Genomic DNA, 18,641 nt, shown 5'->3' on the forward strand with positions numbered 1-18,641 from the left:
ACATTAACTTCCTGGAAATAAGACTGGACCTAATTAAAAACTAAAGCCCTCACTTCTAGCTGAGGGGCTCCACCTGTGAAACACAAGAGCGACTTCTCTATGTGTATTATAATGGCGGTGACTTGAGCTGGAGACTCAAAAATGAAAATATTGGTTTAGAAAACAAGCTTCTCTCCCTGAATGAGCACAGTACCTGTGGGAAGTACAAAACACTCATTACAGGGCAAAATATTCAGCGTTTGTCTCTCTTACCTTTTGCTAATTCTGTAATGGGCCGTCTCCAAGACTCCTGTTATTGGATTTGAAATGGTGGCTCGCCTCAGCTGTGAAGCCAACCATCGAAATAGTTGTATTATAAAACAAAAATTGCATCACATTTATCCGACCAATCAGAATCCCAAGGTGGGGGATGGGGAATGAGGGACAGGGAATGAGAAACTCATATGATTTAGATACTGTGTGAGCCTTGAAAGCAGACTACTTTTTCCCTAAGGAATTGGGGGAGGTGGGTTATGGTGGGAGTACAGTCATAATTTTTGTGTGTATGTAATTACAAAGATGAATTTTTTTTTAAAAAAATCTAGACTTGTGATCTCATTGATATAGAGAACACTAGTGGTGAAACTTCCTCTTTCAAAGCAGATCAACAAATGTTTTACAGATATGGTCTTGGAGAGTTGACTAGAGCAAAGAAAGGTTAAGAGACTTATCCAAGATCACACAACCTAGTAGGTATCAGGATAGAACCTGATCCAGTCTTCCTGACTCTGAGATCAGTTCTCCATCCTATGCTAAGCAGCATTTTATTAGCTAGAATCTATCTTTTTAAAACTGGGCTACTACATCTCTTAAAAATGGATATTTCAAATGTTTATCGCTTTTAAGAATGGATATTTCAAACAGCCATTTCGGTTCTGCCTTTAATTTTTCTTAAGAGAAGAAACTCTTTCTAAAAGTGTTGTCCATTTACGCAAATAATAAATAATTTAAGATAGATCAGTAACATTTAGAATTACTTTCCTCTCAGTCAAAGGAAAAAAGCAGATTTAAAAAGTCCATCTTAAATTCTAAATATTATAGAATGTAGCCACATTGAGTTCAAAATGGAAAGATCAGTCTTATCCAAATAAGATTAGTAACTTCTGTTGGTAAGATCAGGGACATGTTAACTACCAACAACATCTTGATGAGACCAATATAGGATGGGGACTCATCTTCCAAAACCGATGATTCTAAACACAAACTTAATTGTTTCCTCTGATTACATTCAATATTGCCAAGGGCATACATACCACACCATTTAAAATTTATTATTATCTAGTAGGAATAGCTATAGGACATGACTGATTTACTGAGACAGAAACTCAGAGACGAACTGATACCACATAGTAGCAGAGTTGTTTTGCATGAGATTATAAATTATAAGACTTCGATTTCAGGGTCCTGGTATTAAGGGCTAACACAGAGAGCCATTACATGGTAAACCACTGTTCCCGATTTACAAAGGGCTCCTCTGTTGGTAAGAAATTAAAGAATATCAATTTGAACAGCTGTTATGGCTTTTTTTTAAATTCAATTAAGAGGCTCAAGAAACTTTAACCTTTCCTTTTTCAAGGAACAAAGGAAGCTATTCCCATTAAATTAACAATCTCCTCTATTCTTTATTCTGTATGCAAATGGTGGCAGTTTGTTTCCTTTCCAACACAATCAAAAGCAGTCAGTTCAATTCTACAAAACACCTTTTAAAATGAGCTGATGGGAAAAAAGAGGGCCTGGACCATGAACTGACATTTTAATCTAGCTCCTGGCACACTCTTGTGAAATAAAAATTCATTTTTATCATTTACATGCTCATGTTTGTGCTATTTAGCTATTTAAAGGGGCTAAGAAGGGGTGGAATAAGAGTCACAGACAGTAGCCAGAAAACGTTGGGTTACCCCCTACACCAGTGCATGATACTGTTGAGACTACAAACACATAAGCAAGCATTGCAACACAGTAACAAGGGACCAAAACTAAATGAAATATTTCAACTGCATTTTCCAAACGCATTTTCCACTGAAGGTGTGGAAAAGCAGAAACCTTCCCCAGGTTAGTGGATTACAAAACTCAGAACGTAAGAAGCATCTGAGCATAATGCTGAAAGGAGAATTATCTTTTTTTAAAAAGTATCATATGTGTTTTTCTCAAAGATGCATTCAAACATAATTACAATGTAAATCAGCATGTATTGACAACATGCTGGGAAAGAAACTGGCACAAACAGAATCTAACTGCTACATTTACATAAGAAGTTATATATTCTGCTAAGATTTCCCCTTTAGGTTAAGCCATAACCCAACAAAAATAGAATAGCTAGGCCACAATCTAGTTCAGTCCATTCTTAAAGGCTTACAAAGGAAAAAGGAAACTGCTATAAAATTGTCAGTCTTAAAAAAACCAAACCAAGTTCTTGCACATGGCACTATCTCTAAAACTCCAAAAAATTCAAATGAAAATTTTACCCTGGGTTTTGCTAGGTCTTTAACAACTTCAATCTCAGCATCAGAAATTATTTCATGAAAACGAATAATGCGAGGTTTGTCCCACTCATCCTCTTGTTTGGCTGGGGCTAAAATAAACTTAGGGTTCCGATTTCCATCATGGTAGCGGCAGAAGAGTTTCTTCTGTCTCCGAGGGGTCTGAGAATAAAGGTGAAAGAAATGGGAAAACATTTTTTAAAATGTGAATATGGAAAAATAGTTCAAAATTCTTTCTGGAGTTGCAAACTAGAATCTCCAAGTACTTTGTAAGAAACCCCGGACCTTTAAGTAAATTGGCCACTTTCAAAGCAGAGGCTATGCATTTCTTTGATGCTGTATATGGGAAAATTTCAATCTATCAGGAAAACACTATAGTCTTTGTACTATGAATAGTAATAAATACTCACTCACTAGAAAGGATACAGGACAATAAGTAAGAAATTCCCAGGTAAATTTAATTTACTTTGTTGGGGGAAAAGGGTTATTTCTCATATAATAAAACCATCTCAAAGAGCTTTGGCAAACAGTGACTCTTTACATTAAAAACAACCTGACTTTCAGAATGAAAAATGAATTTTGTCAAGGGGTTTTTGTTTGTTTTTGTGGAGAAGGAAGAAATAGGTGTTTTTCATCAAAATAAAATTCCAGGTGTCAAAGATTCCTTCATAGTCACTGGGCAGCTTCCTTATTATAAAGCAGTGCTTTCTTCTGGTTTTCAACTCACTCTCCCAAATAATTTCCAGATATCCTTAAAGTATCATGGAGAACAGGGCAGGTGCTGGTGAATGGAAAAAGACAAATGTCTTCATTCTCTTTTGAAAAGAAAAAAGATAATAAAGTCTGCAAGCTGTAAACCTGTGAGCTTTAATTCAATTTCTGGCAAAATTCTACACCATATTAGGGAAAGAACGGCTTAGTGAACACATAGACAACGATGGGGTGATCACAGACAACCAGCAGGTTTGCATCAAGAAAGGGTCATTCCAATTTGAAATAACTTGAGAAAAACCACAACACTCTTCTTATTATTTGTCCCAGAAATTCAATTCATATAGGTGTAAACCCCAAGAAAGTCCAAGACAGAGAGCTCCCTTATATCAAAATATTTATAGCTGCACTTTTTCTCATGGAAACAAAAAAGCTAAAAACAAAATGGATGTCCATCAACTGGAGGATGGCTGTGGGGGAAAAAACTGGTATATGAATATATTATGTTATGTTGCTTTAAGAAATTACAAATATAAGGAATTCAGTGAAACATGGAGATGCATAAACTAAAGTAGAAGGCAACAGAGAAGATGAACATACACTGGGGAGTGACTGATTACAAAACATAAAAGGTAGAGACCATGTCAAACTATCGTTATTTCCTTTTTTGGTCTGTTTTTCTTTATAGGGTCACTAAACTGGTACATCAGGGCGATGGTGAAGTTACTGTTTTCACTTAGATTCTAGCAAAGTATTTGATAAATTTCTTATGCTATATTTGTGAAAAAGATAACTAGAAGAGAGCTCTCACAAGAACAAAGTTAGATCAATTCAAAACTGGTTGAGTGGCTGGGCCCCAAGAGGAATTATTTAAATGGTTCAATGTCAACCTGGGAAGATTCATGGAATCCTCCAGGGACCCACATGATTTAACATCAATGACTTGGATAAGGCACAGATGGAACAGCTTTCAAATCTGCAGGTGTCACAAAACTGGAAAGGAGAGCCAACATACTGAATAGCAGAGTCAAATTTCAAAAAGACCTTTCGAGTTTAGAATACGGGGTCAAATCTAAGAAGACATCTCTCAGGTCCCTTTCCCACTCTCCAGTCATGCAACCAAGCCCCAGTTCCACATCTTCATTACCTGTTAACCTACGTGGCCTCAAAAGTCCCTCTATAACCCACTCTCTCCATCGTTTCCAAAGTGACAGTCCTAAAGCACAGGCCCAATGAAATATCATCTCTGCTCAATAAACCAGCAGCAATTACCTCTGGGATTAATTTCAAGATCCTCTTTTTAACACTTAAAAACTATGCACAAAATTCTGGCTAATTTGCCTGAAGGGAGGCAGATTGCCCAACTCCTACGTACTTACTGCAGTAGAAAGCTGACATTCACATCCAACTACATAATGACCAGAAAGTCCAATGGGAATATACAATAAGTGATTTTTCAACCTCAGAACTGCACAAAAAAAGAGTCAGCCAGAAGCCCTCAGGCAAGAGAAAAAGAAACCATCCGCAAAGCCAGCATGGCAAAGAATCCCAATTTCTTTGCCTGATGGGCTAGAAACAGGTGTGGCCTGCAAAGCTCTGTGTCTGGAGGTAGCAAGAATGGAAAACCCTCAGAAAAAGCCCACAGTTGGAGACATTGCAAGATGCAGGGGCTGGCAATAAGAAGAGGGACAGAACTCAGACTGGGACACCCCCAATATTCAGTGCCTGAGGTTACAGGCACTCTGTTCTGAGTTGCTGTAGAGGGTCCTCAAGATCTATCCCGCTAGCTCAAAGATTGGAGAACAGAAGCAGGTAGGGAGAAGGATTAACACTGGGAAGTAGAGATCAGTGCTGGTACACAGCCAGTTCAAGGTGAGATCAAAAGAGGATGACTATCCTACCCCAGGAATAAAGCTCCAATTCAGAAACTACAGTTGGAGAAACCAACCTATCAATGAGACCTCAACCAGTATCAAGAATTATTGCAAGTCTAACTCTATAAGAATCAAAGGGGAAAAAAAAAAAAAACAATTTTCCACAAAGACTATATGAATACTTAGAAGAAATAAAGTATTTTTTAAATGAAATAGAAGCTCTAAAGGAAGGAATTAAAAGGAGAATAAATAAAAAGTGCCAAACCTTACTCGAATAATGGTCTCCCTGAAACCAAAATAGATCAAACAGAAATAAAGTACTCCAAGAGACAGTAAGAGATATTAAAACAAAATCAGAAGATTGAAAATATAAGGTATCTGATAACAAAAATAATTGATGTTGGAAACAGGTTAAAGAGAAATAATTAAAGAATCACCGGGCTCCCTGAAAATCATTTTTTAAAAGGCCTGGGTTTATATTTTAAGAAATCATAAATGAAAAATGTCCAGATCTCTTAGAACCAGAGAGCAGTGCAACAACAAAATCAATCCATTGAACACCTCCTAAAAAAAAAAAAAGACAAAAGGAAATGTCCCAGGTAAGGGATAAACATTCTGATTATACTGAGGAAAAAATAAGTTTAATTTGTATTCTGCCATTTGATCTGGTCTATAGAATGGGCAAAGATGTGTCACAGATAAAGCAGTCAATGGGTTAATGTCCACAACAAATCAGAAACTTAGTGGACTGCCTCCATTTCTGTTCTCTACTTACTGGTTTAACTTATAACCGCTATCCTCATTCTGTTCTGTAAAGAGCAACACAGGACTTTACTGAGACTTGTAGAATGTTATTTTAATTGGTTTATCCTTTGATTCCCAAGGCTGTTGATTTCAGGGTTTGTTTCTTTGTATTGGGGGGTGGTGTTGAGGGGAAGGTTGGTGTTAATTTTACAACTTTTGGGTGTGCCTGGGGAATCCCTGAGGAGGACAAGTGTCAAATGAATACAATTAAAAAGCAAGTCATCTGATTTTTTAAGTAATTGACACAAGTAATTTTTGAAGTATTGACACCTGAACAACTTATATCCTCCAAACAGGAAGTCTCCCGCCTCTATCAGAGTGGGAAAGCCCATGAAGTACAAAACGCTGTCCTGTGAGTCTATGAACATGTACAGGCACTCACACACATACCACCCTGGAGTTATCATCCATGCTACTTGCAAGCTCACGAGGTTAAGTCTTGCATCTCATTCTTTGTACCCTACCACACTTTGTATATATGGTTGGTGCCTGATAAATATGGTGAGTAAATGAATGAATGACTTTCTGTGGTTAATCATCAGCTAACTGACAACACTTATTTAGCAGATATTTTTGTTATAAGCAAATATGGTTTGAATTCATTAGTGGCAGACATTAGGAGTATATATGAGTTCTTGACATCTCCTTTTTCCAAGTCATTCTTACCTCTTCAAAAGATACTGGCTGCCCAAATTCATTATTTCCTTTTCCTATGAGATCATGTTATAAACATGTAAACTTTCACCACTGACCTTGGAAATTGAGTATTTCAGACACCTTAAAGAAACATTTTGTGTATATTAAGGAAATGATGTTAAAGTGAAATTCCTTCTATTGAATCTCTGCACTTTGAAGCTTTTACTTGAATAAAACTAAAAAAACAAAATCAAGCCAGACTGGTTCAAGTTGAAAGAGATGATATATTATTCACAGAATTCTATACTTTGCACAATAACTCATTATGTATGCTACCAGTATTGATAAGATCTGATCATTCTTCCTCAAGACATTAATAAAATCTCCACATATTGACATCAATTTCCTTTTACTGAGTGGTAAATAAAATACATTTTGTAGGAGAAGCTTAAATGTAACTGAGCCCTGGAAAGAGGACTCCAAAGTGTGAGTAGTGGAGGGAAACAAAGCTAGCTTCACAAATGTCTTCACAAGGGGGCAGGAAGGTGACGCAGTGGACAGAGCACCAGCCCTGGATTCAGGAGGACCTGAGTTCAAATCTGGCCTCAGACACATAACCCTTACTAGCTGTGTGACCCTGGGCAAGTCACTTAACCCCATTGCCTAGCCAAAAAAAAAAAGCTATCATATATGAAGGAAGGTTCATCTACACCCCTTACTTCCATTCCCTTCTCACTTCTCAGCCTCTTGCAATTGGTCAACACCACTCAAATTGTTCTCTTCAAGGTTACCAACAGTCTCTTAACTGCTAAACCCAGTCTTCTTTCAGTCCTCTTTCTACTTGAGCTTTCTGTAGCTTATAACATACTGTCACTGACCTCCTCTTCATCTCTGGCATCTGTCTCCTCTCCATTCACATGCCCACCACCTTGGTTGGGGCTCTCATTACTCTCTTCCTGTAACAGCCTCCTCATTGATCTTCTCACCTCAAATCTTTGCCTTTTCCAAAATATAGCTGCCAAAATGCTATTCCTAAAATATAGCTTTGACTCTTTTAACAATAATAATAATAATTTTTACTAGCTTCCTCTTGTGTCTAAGATAAAACACAAAATTCCCAACTTGGCATCTAAAGTCCTGCACAGTCTGGCTCCCACCTATCTTTAGTTTTATTTTATACTGCTCTCATTCCCACACTCGTGATTCTACTGGCCTAATGGGATTCCTCTCCCACCTCTGAGGTTTTGCAAAGGCTGTGCCTCACATCTGAAATGGACTCTCTCTTCACCTCTCTGACCATTAGACTCCCCAGGTTCCTTCAAAGCACACTTTAGGTGCCACGTTCCATGTGAGGACTTTGTCATTTCCTCCCTCCCCCTCCCCACTGTTAAAGTTCTCTTGCTCTTCAAACTACTTTGTATATGCTATTATATTTGCTTATCTGTGCATACATTGCATCCCCCAGTAGAACGCAAGCTTCCTGAACCCAGGTCTCTCATCTGTGACTTTGTACAGATAGTACTTAGGACAGGACCCTTCACAAAATAGGCACTTGTATTTGTTCTATGCTGCTCCAGAGGATAAGGACAAAACAAGGACCAGAAGGCGGATGTCACAAATGAGCAGAACTCTGTGAAATGGTGGCTACCCCACACCAGAATGGGCTCCATGTGAGGTGAGGTTCCTCCCTAAGTGTCCAGACACTCTGGATAATCACCTGTCCAGGATACTGAAAGATAGGATTCTGGCAAGGTCTTCAAGACAGGACTAGAAAGATCCCTTCCAATATCATGACCCTAGTCTTCTATGGGTGATGCTACTAAGAGCGATGCTATGTAGTATGAGTGACATTCCTAAACAATCTTACTTGAATCTGTATCTAAAACAGAATGTAAGGCGGTCCTTGAGGGCAGGGTCTTCTCTGCATCCCAGCACCTACCATCACATCTACAACAAGTAGATAATTAACAAATGCATGTTGACAGACCCCAAATGAAGTATAGCAGAGCCTAAAGTCCCCATGGACCTACACTAAAAATGGCTTAAATAATCTTTGTCACGTAGGCTGACTGGGATAACACAAATGTTATGTTTACAAATTAGTAGACATCATTTTCATCATTATAAGAAAAGTTTCTATATTTGCAGCCACTTTAATATCTATTCTCTGGGTATAAAGGCACTTTTGACCTTCCCTATATGATGCGTTGAGTATCAATTTCCAGCACTTTCAGGTGCCCCACTCTGTCTCTCACACACACACGAGTTGGCTGTTCCACTTTACCATTTTGAGACCCTCCCCACGGCACAGCATTTCGTACTTCCGCCTTTCGGACAGGTAATCCTTGGCACGTTCCTTTCTCTTGGGAGCACTTTCCTGCTCAGGTTGGTCATCAGCAGTCTTCAAGGTAGATTTATTGGCATCCTTTTCTTTAGCCATTATATACTCAAAATATTTTAAGTTTCCATTGGCTCTCTGATGTTCAGGATCTAGTGACACAGTAAGAAAGACCATTAGATGTTTAAAGATCAGCACATAGTAAGAACACAGCAGTCCTGAAGGAGAAGTATTTACTTCAGGCTAACAAGTACTATACTTCTACTTTGGAAATTTACTCAACCACTTCTTGGTTATCAGTGAAGAAGGTCTCACCCATCTTAGTTGTGTCCAGAACAAGGGAAAGGATTTTTCTGAGACCAAAAAAAAAAAGTCATCAGTATGTGGGATGTCTACTAGCATCTCTCATTCCAATGCTTCATTATGTCATGGAGGCGACTCAGGGATCCCAAAAGGCTATGCTAGTGGAGCACAGGCTTTGGTAATACAACGACTTCAAGTTTCGGTCCATCGATGTCTGTCAAAGGACCAACCTAGGATCAAGGATTTAGAGCTCAAAGGGACATCAGAGATCCATCTAGTCCAACTACTTCATTTTACACATGATGAAACTGAGGCCTTAAAGGTTAAGTGACTTGTCCAAGATCATACAGGTAGTGGACCCAAAGTTGGGTCCTCTGACTTAAAGTCTGACACTTTTCATTACCACATTTTCCATTATATCATGATGCCTCTATAGCTAAGTTCAGAGAGACTAATCACCAGAATAACTACAGTGGGATGAACTTTTTTTCAATAATTCTTAAAGACAGTCTACTAAACCACAGAGGGTTTGCAATCTGCGTTGGTGAAAGAAATGTCATACAGACAAAAATCAGAGATCTTATTTAAGTACAAAGAAAATACTGGGCAGAGGTGAAAAGCAATCACCACCACCACCAACAATAACGGCAGAATTGGCCTGCCTCTGAAGTCTAGGAGTATTTTAACCTCAACATTCTGAGAAGGAAGAGGAAAATAAGTTATATTCATAACTTCCAGACAAGCTAGAAGCCAATAGCTACCACAGAATTGCTAGTCAGAACTGCCTACTACTCTCAAGGATGAAGGGTTAAAACTTTGAAAGAGAAAAATCGACATCACACAAGTAAAAACAAGTCTGGAAACCTGTATCTATCATCCGGATTACAAAATGACTTCTGATTGTAGTTCAGATGTTACCCATGATACTTATGACTTCAATTATTCTCCGTTAAGAAAGAGTTCAAAGTGAAAATGTTTTCTGAATTTCAAGGGTTACTTTTACATTATGCCATGTGCCCTGCCAAGTAACCGTTATGCATCTGAAGAACAAAGATATTAGGAAGGAAACGTGAACCAGATTTCCAGTGATACAAACTTCAAGAGAATCCCAGAGCTCTGGTTCTGCAGAAAGAAAACTTTGCTTCTTTTAAAAAGATAGTAAAATTAAGAAATATGGCAACCTAAGTTGAACTACAGGGTCTAAACTCCATTTTTTAAACGAATAAAATGTTTAAGACTTAAGCATTTATATCACATAATATGAACTGTATAACTGTTATATAATGTACATTACGATGTTAATAATTATGATAAATGCTTAAGGATTGAACCCATATTATATCTCCCCCATATCATTAGCACTATCATAATTTATTTTAAATTCAAAATCTATTTTAAGTAAATGTAATTTTGAAGAACAGTACAATACATCAAATAAAAACCCCATGCCAAACTCTGTACCCGTAAAAATTAGGAAGCAGGCTATAATTTAATATAGCATTAGTTTTAAATTGAATACGCCATCTCACAATGGAATTATAAAATTCCTTAAGAGAATAAGGTAAAGAAACCCAAGCAGTCTTTAACAGAGTGGCAATGTTTAGTTTTATCAAAATTGATCCTTAGAAAGTTCTTTTGAGAACACGAGATGGAAGAATGAGGCAGGCAGGCAGGCAGCTCCCCTATCTCAGAAAAGTCTAAGAGGGTCAGTTCTGACCTACCCAGTTCAAGAAGCTTCTTGGTAAGCAGTAGTGCTTTCTCCAAGTGCCCTTGCTGATACACAGCATAGCTCCAATAGTCTAGAACCGAAACTTTGTCAAGGGTGGATACTTCTCCTTCCTCCAGCTGCTTTAACGCTTGCTCCATCCACAGCTCAGTGTGGTAGTAATCGGCTTCCGTGTACGCTATCTTGCCCAACTCAAAGCAGTCCTCGGCTGTCAGAGAAGACTTGTGTTTTACTCCTGCAAAAAGAACAAAGCTTGTAAGATACAGAATCTTACACCACAAGTGTCTGTCCTTATATTTTCCATAACAGAATTCTGTAAGTAGGTACTACAAGTAACATTTTTTCTTAAATTCCTAAGATGTTTAATAGCTCTCCTGGAGTTAATATGCCGCCAACATATCAAGTAATTAAAACGGGTTGCGTATCTAAGCACAGCACCACCATTTTGCTCCTTTTAATTCGCACAGGGAGTTCTAATACTAATATCAAATGTTATATTTACTAGATATGCAGCTCTTGTTGGCTCGCAGGAGCTTGAAGGCAAGGACAAGATCACAGTATTTAGAAGTGAGAAACTTTAGAGATCAAATGGTCCAACCCGCTCACTTTATAAAGGGGGAAACTGAGGCCCAGAAAGGTTAAGTGAATTGCCCAAAGTCACAAAAGGAAGTTATCATTTTAATAATGCTTCAAAGTCACCAAAGCACTTTATGCACATCATCTCCTCAACCCACGAGTTAGGTACTAAAGGTATCCCTATGCCAGTTTTACAGATCAGCAAACTGAAACTCAGAGAGATTAATTCCAAGGCCAGCCCTCTTCTCACTACACCACTACCTGTTCCTCCCTGGAAGATGTCAAAGAGCAAAGTCAAGATTAAAATTCAAGTGCTCCGACTCTACTACCTCTGCTGCCTCTTCTAGAGAACAGGGCCAACTTCCAGGACAGCTCATTTCTGAAACAAGGCTTTCACTTGGAGAAAAGGATGTTCCGCCAGGGCCTTTTTGAATGCTCAGTGAAAGACCTGCAGAGAAAATTATGTATTTTCCTTTCTGTTAGTATAATTCAGTGCCTATCAGAGGGAGAGATGAGATGCATAAACTCTGATGACAAAAAAAAGCACATCCAGCATGAAAGAGAAAACAATGAAACAAAAACTGTTTCTGTACCTTATCCTAACAGAAAAGTACTCACCATAATATATCCCCTCCCCCCCCGAGAGATTCAGAGAATAAGCTAACCCTAGAAGAAAGCAGGGAAGGCAAAATGAGAAAAAAATATCATCAAAGGCAGGCTAATCAGAATTTTATTTGAGGAGACAGGCAATTCTGTATCTATTGAATAAGCTTACTTTTACAAAAGGAGTAGAAGAAAAGGGAGTTTATGGCTTATTTTAAAAATCTGTTTAAGAGAGCCAACATCTGGCATTAAATATAATACATCAGAAACTCTCTGCATCTAGGCTTACTATTATTTTATTTTGGAGATAAAAGGTTGAAAGCTTCTTGAGCTGGTTCAGAATTGTAATTTAGGCAAGCTATGATGTTAGGAAGCAATATATAACTTCTAGAGAGGATGGAATGTTTTATTTTTCATCTTTACCCAGTTATGGGCAGAAATTAAACTAGGAAGAAATTAACTTTATCAACACAACCCTCAAAAAGCGTTTTCAAAATACGATAAAGAAATATTTGTTTCACCGTTTCTCATGTTTATTTAAACCAAGAAATAAAGTTCAATTACATTATCTGTTTCCAGGGAAGAAACAAATCAAGAGCCAGCAGGATTCTTACAGTGGAACTAACCTCATTTTGCTAATTGTTTACCATTTATCATTCCCTACTTCCTGGAGTCTACAGAGAACCTGAGGCTTTTCTAAAAGAAATTAAGAAAATCATTGTGGACTCTGAGCCTAAAAAGAAAGCTTCTTTTAGGCTTACCATTTTACTTTTTTACTCTTTTGGTTATAGGATACCAAAGTGAACTCAATAACAAAATATTAACTACCAAACATTTAGTGTTAAGATAGTTCACTTTCATCTGAGAAACAGTATGAGAATTGTCAATTCAACCCAGCAAGCAGCTAGCAAGCTCTTGCTGTGTACAAGGCACAAAACAAAATGACCGGTGGTCCTTGCTCTGTGCTTTCAAGAAGCTTGTATCAATTGTGGTGAGAAAAAAATGTTAACAAAAAAGTGGAGAAATTATTGAACACACAAAAAAAATAATAGATACGATTTTTAGAACAAAAAGCACTGCCTCTAAAATAAGGAAAAGAAATGGGTTGGGAAAACAATACTTCCGATAAATACCTCTGATAAAGGTCTCACATTTAGAATTAACAAGAAGTTGAAAAGTAATATGTCATTCCCAATGGAGAATTGGTCTAAGGACCTCAAGACAACTTTGGAAAGGAAAAATACAAATCAATAATACCCACATATGAACGGTACTACAGCTACAGCAAGTCGCCCACCCCTCAGACACAAAGGGAGCCCCTTTTGAAGTTCATATTATGAAGAGCAACAAGACTCTCCCTTAAAACATAACGTTGGTTTGCTTGGAAACAATAACAACTATACTAATATGACTGATGATGCCTTCTTTACTACCAGTGAGACATTCCATACTCTAAGCCCTGGGGATGAAGAGTCTAAAATCCCACCAACCATTCCACCTCCAGAACCAGACCTTGGGAATGTCAGATGTACTGTTACTCTTTCAAAGCCTCAGTGATCCACTTCCCGCACAGGGAAATGAATTTATACCTCAGTTTCTCTCAAGCCTTGGATCTTCCTTCTTTTACAATATAAAGAAACCTTGTGGAACAGGATGATGTAATCCATGGCAGTGGACTGCATATGGAGCATGCTGTCATATCATCAAGCTCACTCCTTGAACATGAAGTCTAATGTCTATATGATAATAATGCTCGTTCTGGAACTGTGCCTGCTGCCCACTCACAACCATTAACTAATCTAAGCTCAGTGCCCAACTGTAAATTTAGGGGGTGCCACAATGCCTCACACATTTCCTTCACTTCCTGAAAGCAAATCAGTAACTCCTTCCCCATAGAGCTCTATCAATGAAGATGATGCCATTGAAGAGAGAAGAGCTGCTCCAGATTCTGGCAAGAAGCCCAAAATTCCAAAGAAAAAGAAAGATCCCAATGAGCCACAGAAATCAGTGTCAGCCCATGCCTTATTCTTCAGAAACACAGAAGCTGCAATTAAAGGTCAAAACCCTAGTACAACCTTTGGAGAGGTCTCAAAAATAGCAGCATCAACGTGAGAGAGCCTGGGTGAAAGACAAAAGCAGGGATGTGAAAGGAAAACTGAGGCTGCCAAGAAAGAATACCTAAAGGCACTTGCTGCTTATCAAGCAAGTCTTGCTTCCAAGGCTGCTGCAGAATGGCGAAAGCACAGACAATTACAGCGGGCTCTGGCGTCTACTAATTCATCATCCTCCTGCTCCTCTTTCTCAACATGCACCAATGTCAAACTCATCCACAGTCACTTCCCAGGGTAATTGCTCCTAAACAGCTAACCACAAGGCTGCCAAGGAATCAGACTGTAGCTACTGCTACCATTGCAGCCAACACGCCAACAAACATTTTGGCCTCATTAATTAGCTGGATGGGAACAGCCATGGTTGCCACACCATCTCAGTGCAAGCTCAATGGCATCAGATACAGTTGCTGCAGCAGCAGCTACAACAGATGCATCAGCAAATCCAATAACAAATGCAACAGCAGCATTTTCAACACCACATGCAACAGTATTTGCAGCAGCAGCAACACATCCATAAAAATCCATCAACACCAAATGCAGCAGGAGCTACAGCTTATCCAGTTGCAACAAATGCAGCAGCAGCAAAACCAACACATGCAGCACCAGTCTCGGGCGTCTCCTCGACAACATTCCCCTGTAGCTTCACAGACCACTCCACCCTTTCCTGCCACTGGAAGTCCCCAGCCAGCCCCTCAGCAGCACCAGTCACAAATACAGGCCCAGACACAAACTCAAGTATTATTACGGGTTTGTATCCTCTGAAGATAAACAGTGCAAAACTGATTTGTATTTTTTGGGAAGAGGAGATGTAAGGGTAAACCATATTTGGCTAAAACTATAAATTGTGGACAGTGGTTATGTAGGGGTGCATGATAGGTCAATGGTCCTCAGAGAGTCAATAAACAATACAATGTAGCTATGTATCATCTTTTAGCTAACTATAAATCATCTGGTTTTGAAAGAAAAGAAAAGCTATACTCCTTCAGGTATTTCTTTCTAATTTATTCAAGCTTTACCTACAATATGTGAATCCAATGGTCTAATAAATATGGGACATTATGATAAAAAATTTAATTGAGACATACTATCTTTTAGTCATTAAATTAGCAAAATACAAATGTGACAAAAACTCGCTTTGACGTTGCGACGGGGGGGACTAGACACAAATACAAGCACTTGGAAGAACAACATAATAATATATAGTAACTCACAAAACTGACTTGGCCATCCTATTGCTGGAATTATATCCCAAGGACATTATTGAAAGGGAAAAAAGACCTATGTACAAAATCATTAATAGTCACTTTATCTGTATGGAGGCAGGGCACAGACAAAAACAATAAGCATGTCCAACCATTAGGGAAAGTTGAATCAATTAAGTTGAATCAATATATTAATGCGCCCCCACAAACTCCTAGTCTGATGCCTCATCCTGGTGTGTGGGCAGCTCTGAGTTCTAAAACGCTCTTCGAGCAGAGTGTAAACTTTAGCAAGTGCTACACTACACTACGCTGGAAAAACCTCAGAAGTATGGTCCTAGTCACAAACCATCCAACTTTCAGAGGATTAGGCTAGCTAAATAAATACAAAGAGGCTTATCACTTCTTAGCAGGCCACTTGGTGGTGAGAGTCCTTTGGCCATGGCAACCCATGAAACAAAGAAAAATACTAAATGCCTCTGTCCTTCATAGTTCCCTTATATTTTCACAGTGACAAAGCAGGAGAAAGGAACAGAGGGTAGTGAGAAAGGTGAAATTTTTAGACCACATATAAATAAATACTGATTCAGCTATTGGCATTCTAAACGTAAGATTTTTGTCTTACATATCAGTCTTTACATTCTTACTATAAATTAAATGAGAAGGCTAAAGAAAGTTGCAGCCAAATACAAGGATGTTTCACATTTCTTTATATAGGAAAAATAAAGGAATTGGTGGAATTATTTTTTCATGCAATTAAAAGCGAGAAGGCATTTTTCATGGGACACTTATTTGGTCCTCTCATCTTGCTGTACTCACAACATACATTTGCAAAATGACCAGTATGAACTAATTGCAATATCTGTGGCAAAGAGGTGAGCAGGTGGAGAAATTCTTCAAAAAACCAACTGAGAATATACTGGAAAATGAATTTGGTATAAAAACAAAAGACATCAAAGGAAAAAGCCCTCATTGAGACTTTCCAAATTAAATCAACATGAACTTCAATATACTGACTCAAATGCAAAGATGCATAAAACAGAAGACTGTGCAAAGTGTTCAAAAACACAATTCAAGAGTAAGAAATAAGAGAGTTTTGTAAAAATGCTTATAAGATTGTTATATTAAAGATTATTATGAGAAATGTTACACATATATCACAAGTACATTCTTCTGGAAGACTGTCAGGAGGCAATAAGCATGGTGAGTACCAAACAACATCACAAACAAGGAAATTAATTATAATTAGTTCTATTTTGGCAGACAGGAAACAACTGTAAGAATCATTGCTAAATCAGCTTCATATAGTCAGACTATTGAATTAGAAAAAGCTCAATATCAATATCAACCAAAAAGAATATAAATAAAATAATGATTTGCAATTGAGGTAACTCCAAATCTGATTTATTTAAACAAGTTATTGACACGGCAAAAAAATGGTTAAAAAGAATAGACATCAACACAGACTCTCATCATTTCTTAAGGAAGTTTAACAGATGCACACCAATTGCCACAATAAGACAAAAACATCTTAGAACACTCATCAGCTACCATACACTTGCTCTCCTTTACCAGGTAGATAGATTTGGCAGTCAAGGAAACCACAAGAGTACAAATGTGTTTGTGAAATATTACAGAGGAGGATGGTGAAATATTATGAACACTAGTACCTCAGACAATAAGAAGTCTGGGAGAAAAAACAAGACTTAAAAAGCTTGACAAGCAATCCAACCAAGGTAGGACATTCTAAGGACATTTAAGCACAAAACAAGAAAAAAAACCAACAAGATAAATTGAAAAGATACTATTGAGAGAGTTTTACAGCAAACTTCTCTATTAATGACAGTGGAAACACTCACATTTGGAACCTAACATCCCTGATGTATTGCAGGAGAAGTAAAAATAGCTCTGAATAAAACAAAGATAGGAAAAGTGGCTGACTAGAACAGGCAAGATACAAGGGGTCCATGCTGGAGGCAACACAATTTTGAGGACAGTGAGGGATTAATTCTCAAGATATAAGAAAGAAGAGGAGATGTCAAAGGCTTAGAAAAAAATCATGGACCCTGTTACCAAAAAAGGCAGAGAAAATACCAAAGCTATCAATCCACATGTCTTCTTTCCCACTTCTACAAAATTATTAGATGATCTGCACATGCACTGGGTGAATCTTTCATGAAGGTATGAAAGGGGAAGAGGCAAGCTTTCATAAATGATAGCCCATTGCAGACCTGAACTTTATAGTCACACAACTGACTGAAAGGTACGGAAAATACAAGTATGTACTGCACTTACTGTGCATGGAATATAAACAAGCATTTACTTCTCTGCAGCAAAATGCTACCATCCTTATAGGCTCTCCTCTTCTAACAAGCTAATCTCCCAAGTATGTCGAGATTGCTTAAAAGGTTACAGGTAACCTTGTTTAATGACACTATTAATATGCAGCAAAGTATAAAAAAAAATAAGACTTTTCTTTGCCAAAGTTGTCTGACATCATATAGGATGTTCAGCAGAGAAACCAGGTTGAAAAAGGGATGGCCTATGGGTGGCAAGTTCCTCCAGAGATGCCCATTTGTGGTTGACATTATATTAACTAAATGAAGTCCCAGAATGGTGCAGAACCACCTAAATGAGATCTATATTCTCACAAGTACAGAAATGGATGAAGAAAGCCTATTGTCCAGATATACAACTGTATATACAACCCATAGATCTGGTTCATCTGTACATTAATCCTTGATAGATTCTAATGTTGGACAATGAATTGGGCCCCAAAATGAAGAGAAAGAAAGTGGTTTGAGTTGTCCTGGGGAAAGCGCAAAGCTCCTTCCCTGACCCCAGGCTTTCCATGAGAGCCCATCTTTTCAATACTAACATTCTACCAGTTTTACTATATAGCAGTAAGAAACAGAATACAACTACCTCTGAAGAATTAAAAGTATCACAAAGAGAACAATGGAGAGGCATATGATGGATGTGAGTGTACTGAAACACAGAACCAACAAAGAACTCCTATGAAGAGCAAGAGTAAGGACATCAGCAAAGAAGAAAAGATGGGCTGCTCATGTGGCAGGAATGAAGGATGACAGATGGACAAGCAGGGTAGTAAGAGAAATCAAGGAAGGCCTCCTTATAGCAAACTTTTGAGAAGACATGAACAAGAGTCGCCCCAGATGGACAGGTGTGGATCGGGATGATCTAGATTACTGGCAGGAACTTCCAGATTAAACCAATTGCA

The 18,641-nt window shown here is 38.1% G+C and overlaps 1 protein-coding gene and 1 pseudogene across 1 annotated transcript in view; one reads left to right on the top strand and one right to left on the bottom strand.

Moving 5' to 3' along the window:
• P4HA1 (prolyl 4-hydroxylase subunit alpha 1) overlaps nt 1-18,641 on the bottom strand; it is a 54,522-nt gene that overhangs the window by 14,791 nt on the left and 21,090 nt on the right. The window contains 3 exon segments of the mRNA XM_021006089.2: nt 2,505-2,681; nt 8,829-9,034; nt 10,907-11,146. Of these exon segments, the coding sequence (XP_020861748.1) occupies nt 2,505-2,681; nt 8,829-9,034; nt 10,907-11,146 (623 nt within the window).
• LOC110221470 (TOX high mobility group box family member 3-like) lies at nt 11,297-14,963 on the top strand (annotated as a pseudogene).

Source organism: Phascolarctos cinereus, unplaced genomic scaffold, assembly GCF_003287225.1.
Source record: "Phascolarctos cinereus isolate Bilbo 61053 unplaced genomic scaffold, phaCin_HiC Scaffold_3;HRSCAF=262, whole genome shotgun sequence".
Classification (NCBI taxonomy): Eukaryota; Metazoa; Chordata; class Mammalia; order Diprotodontia; family Phascolarctidae; genus Phascolarctos; species Phascolarctos cinereus.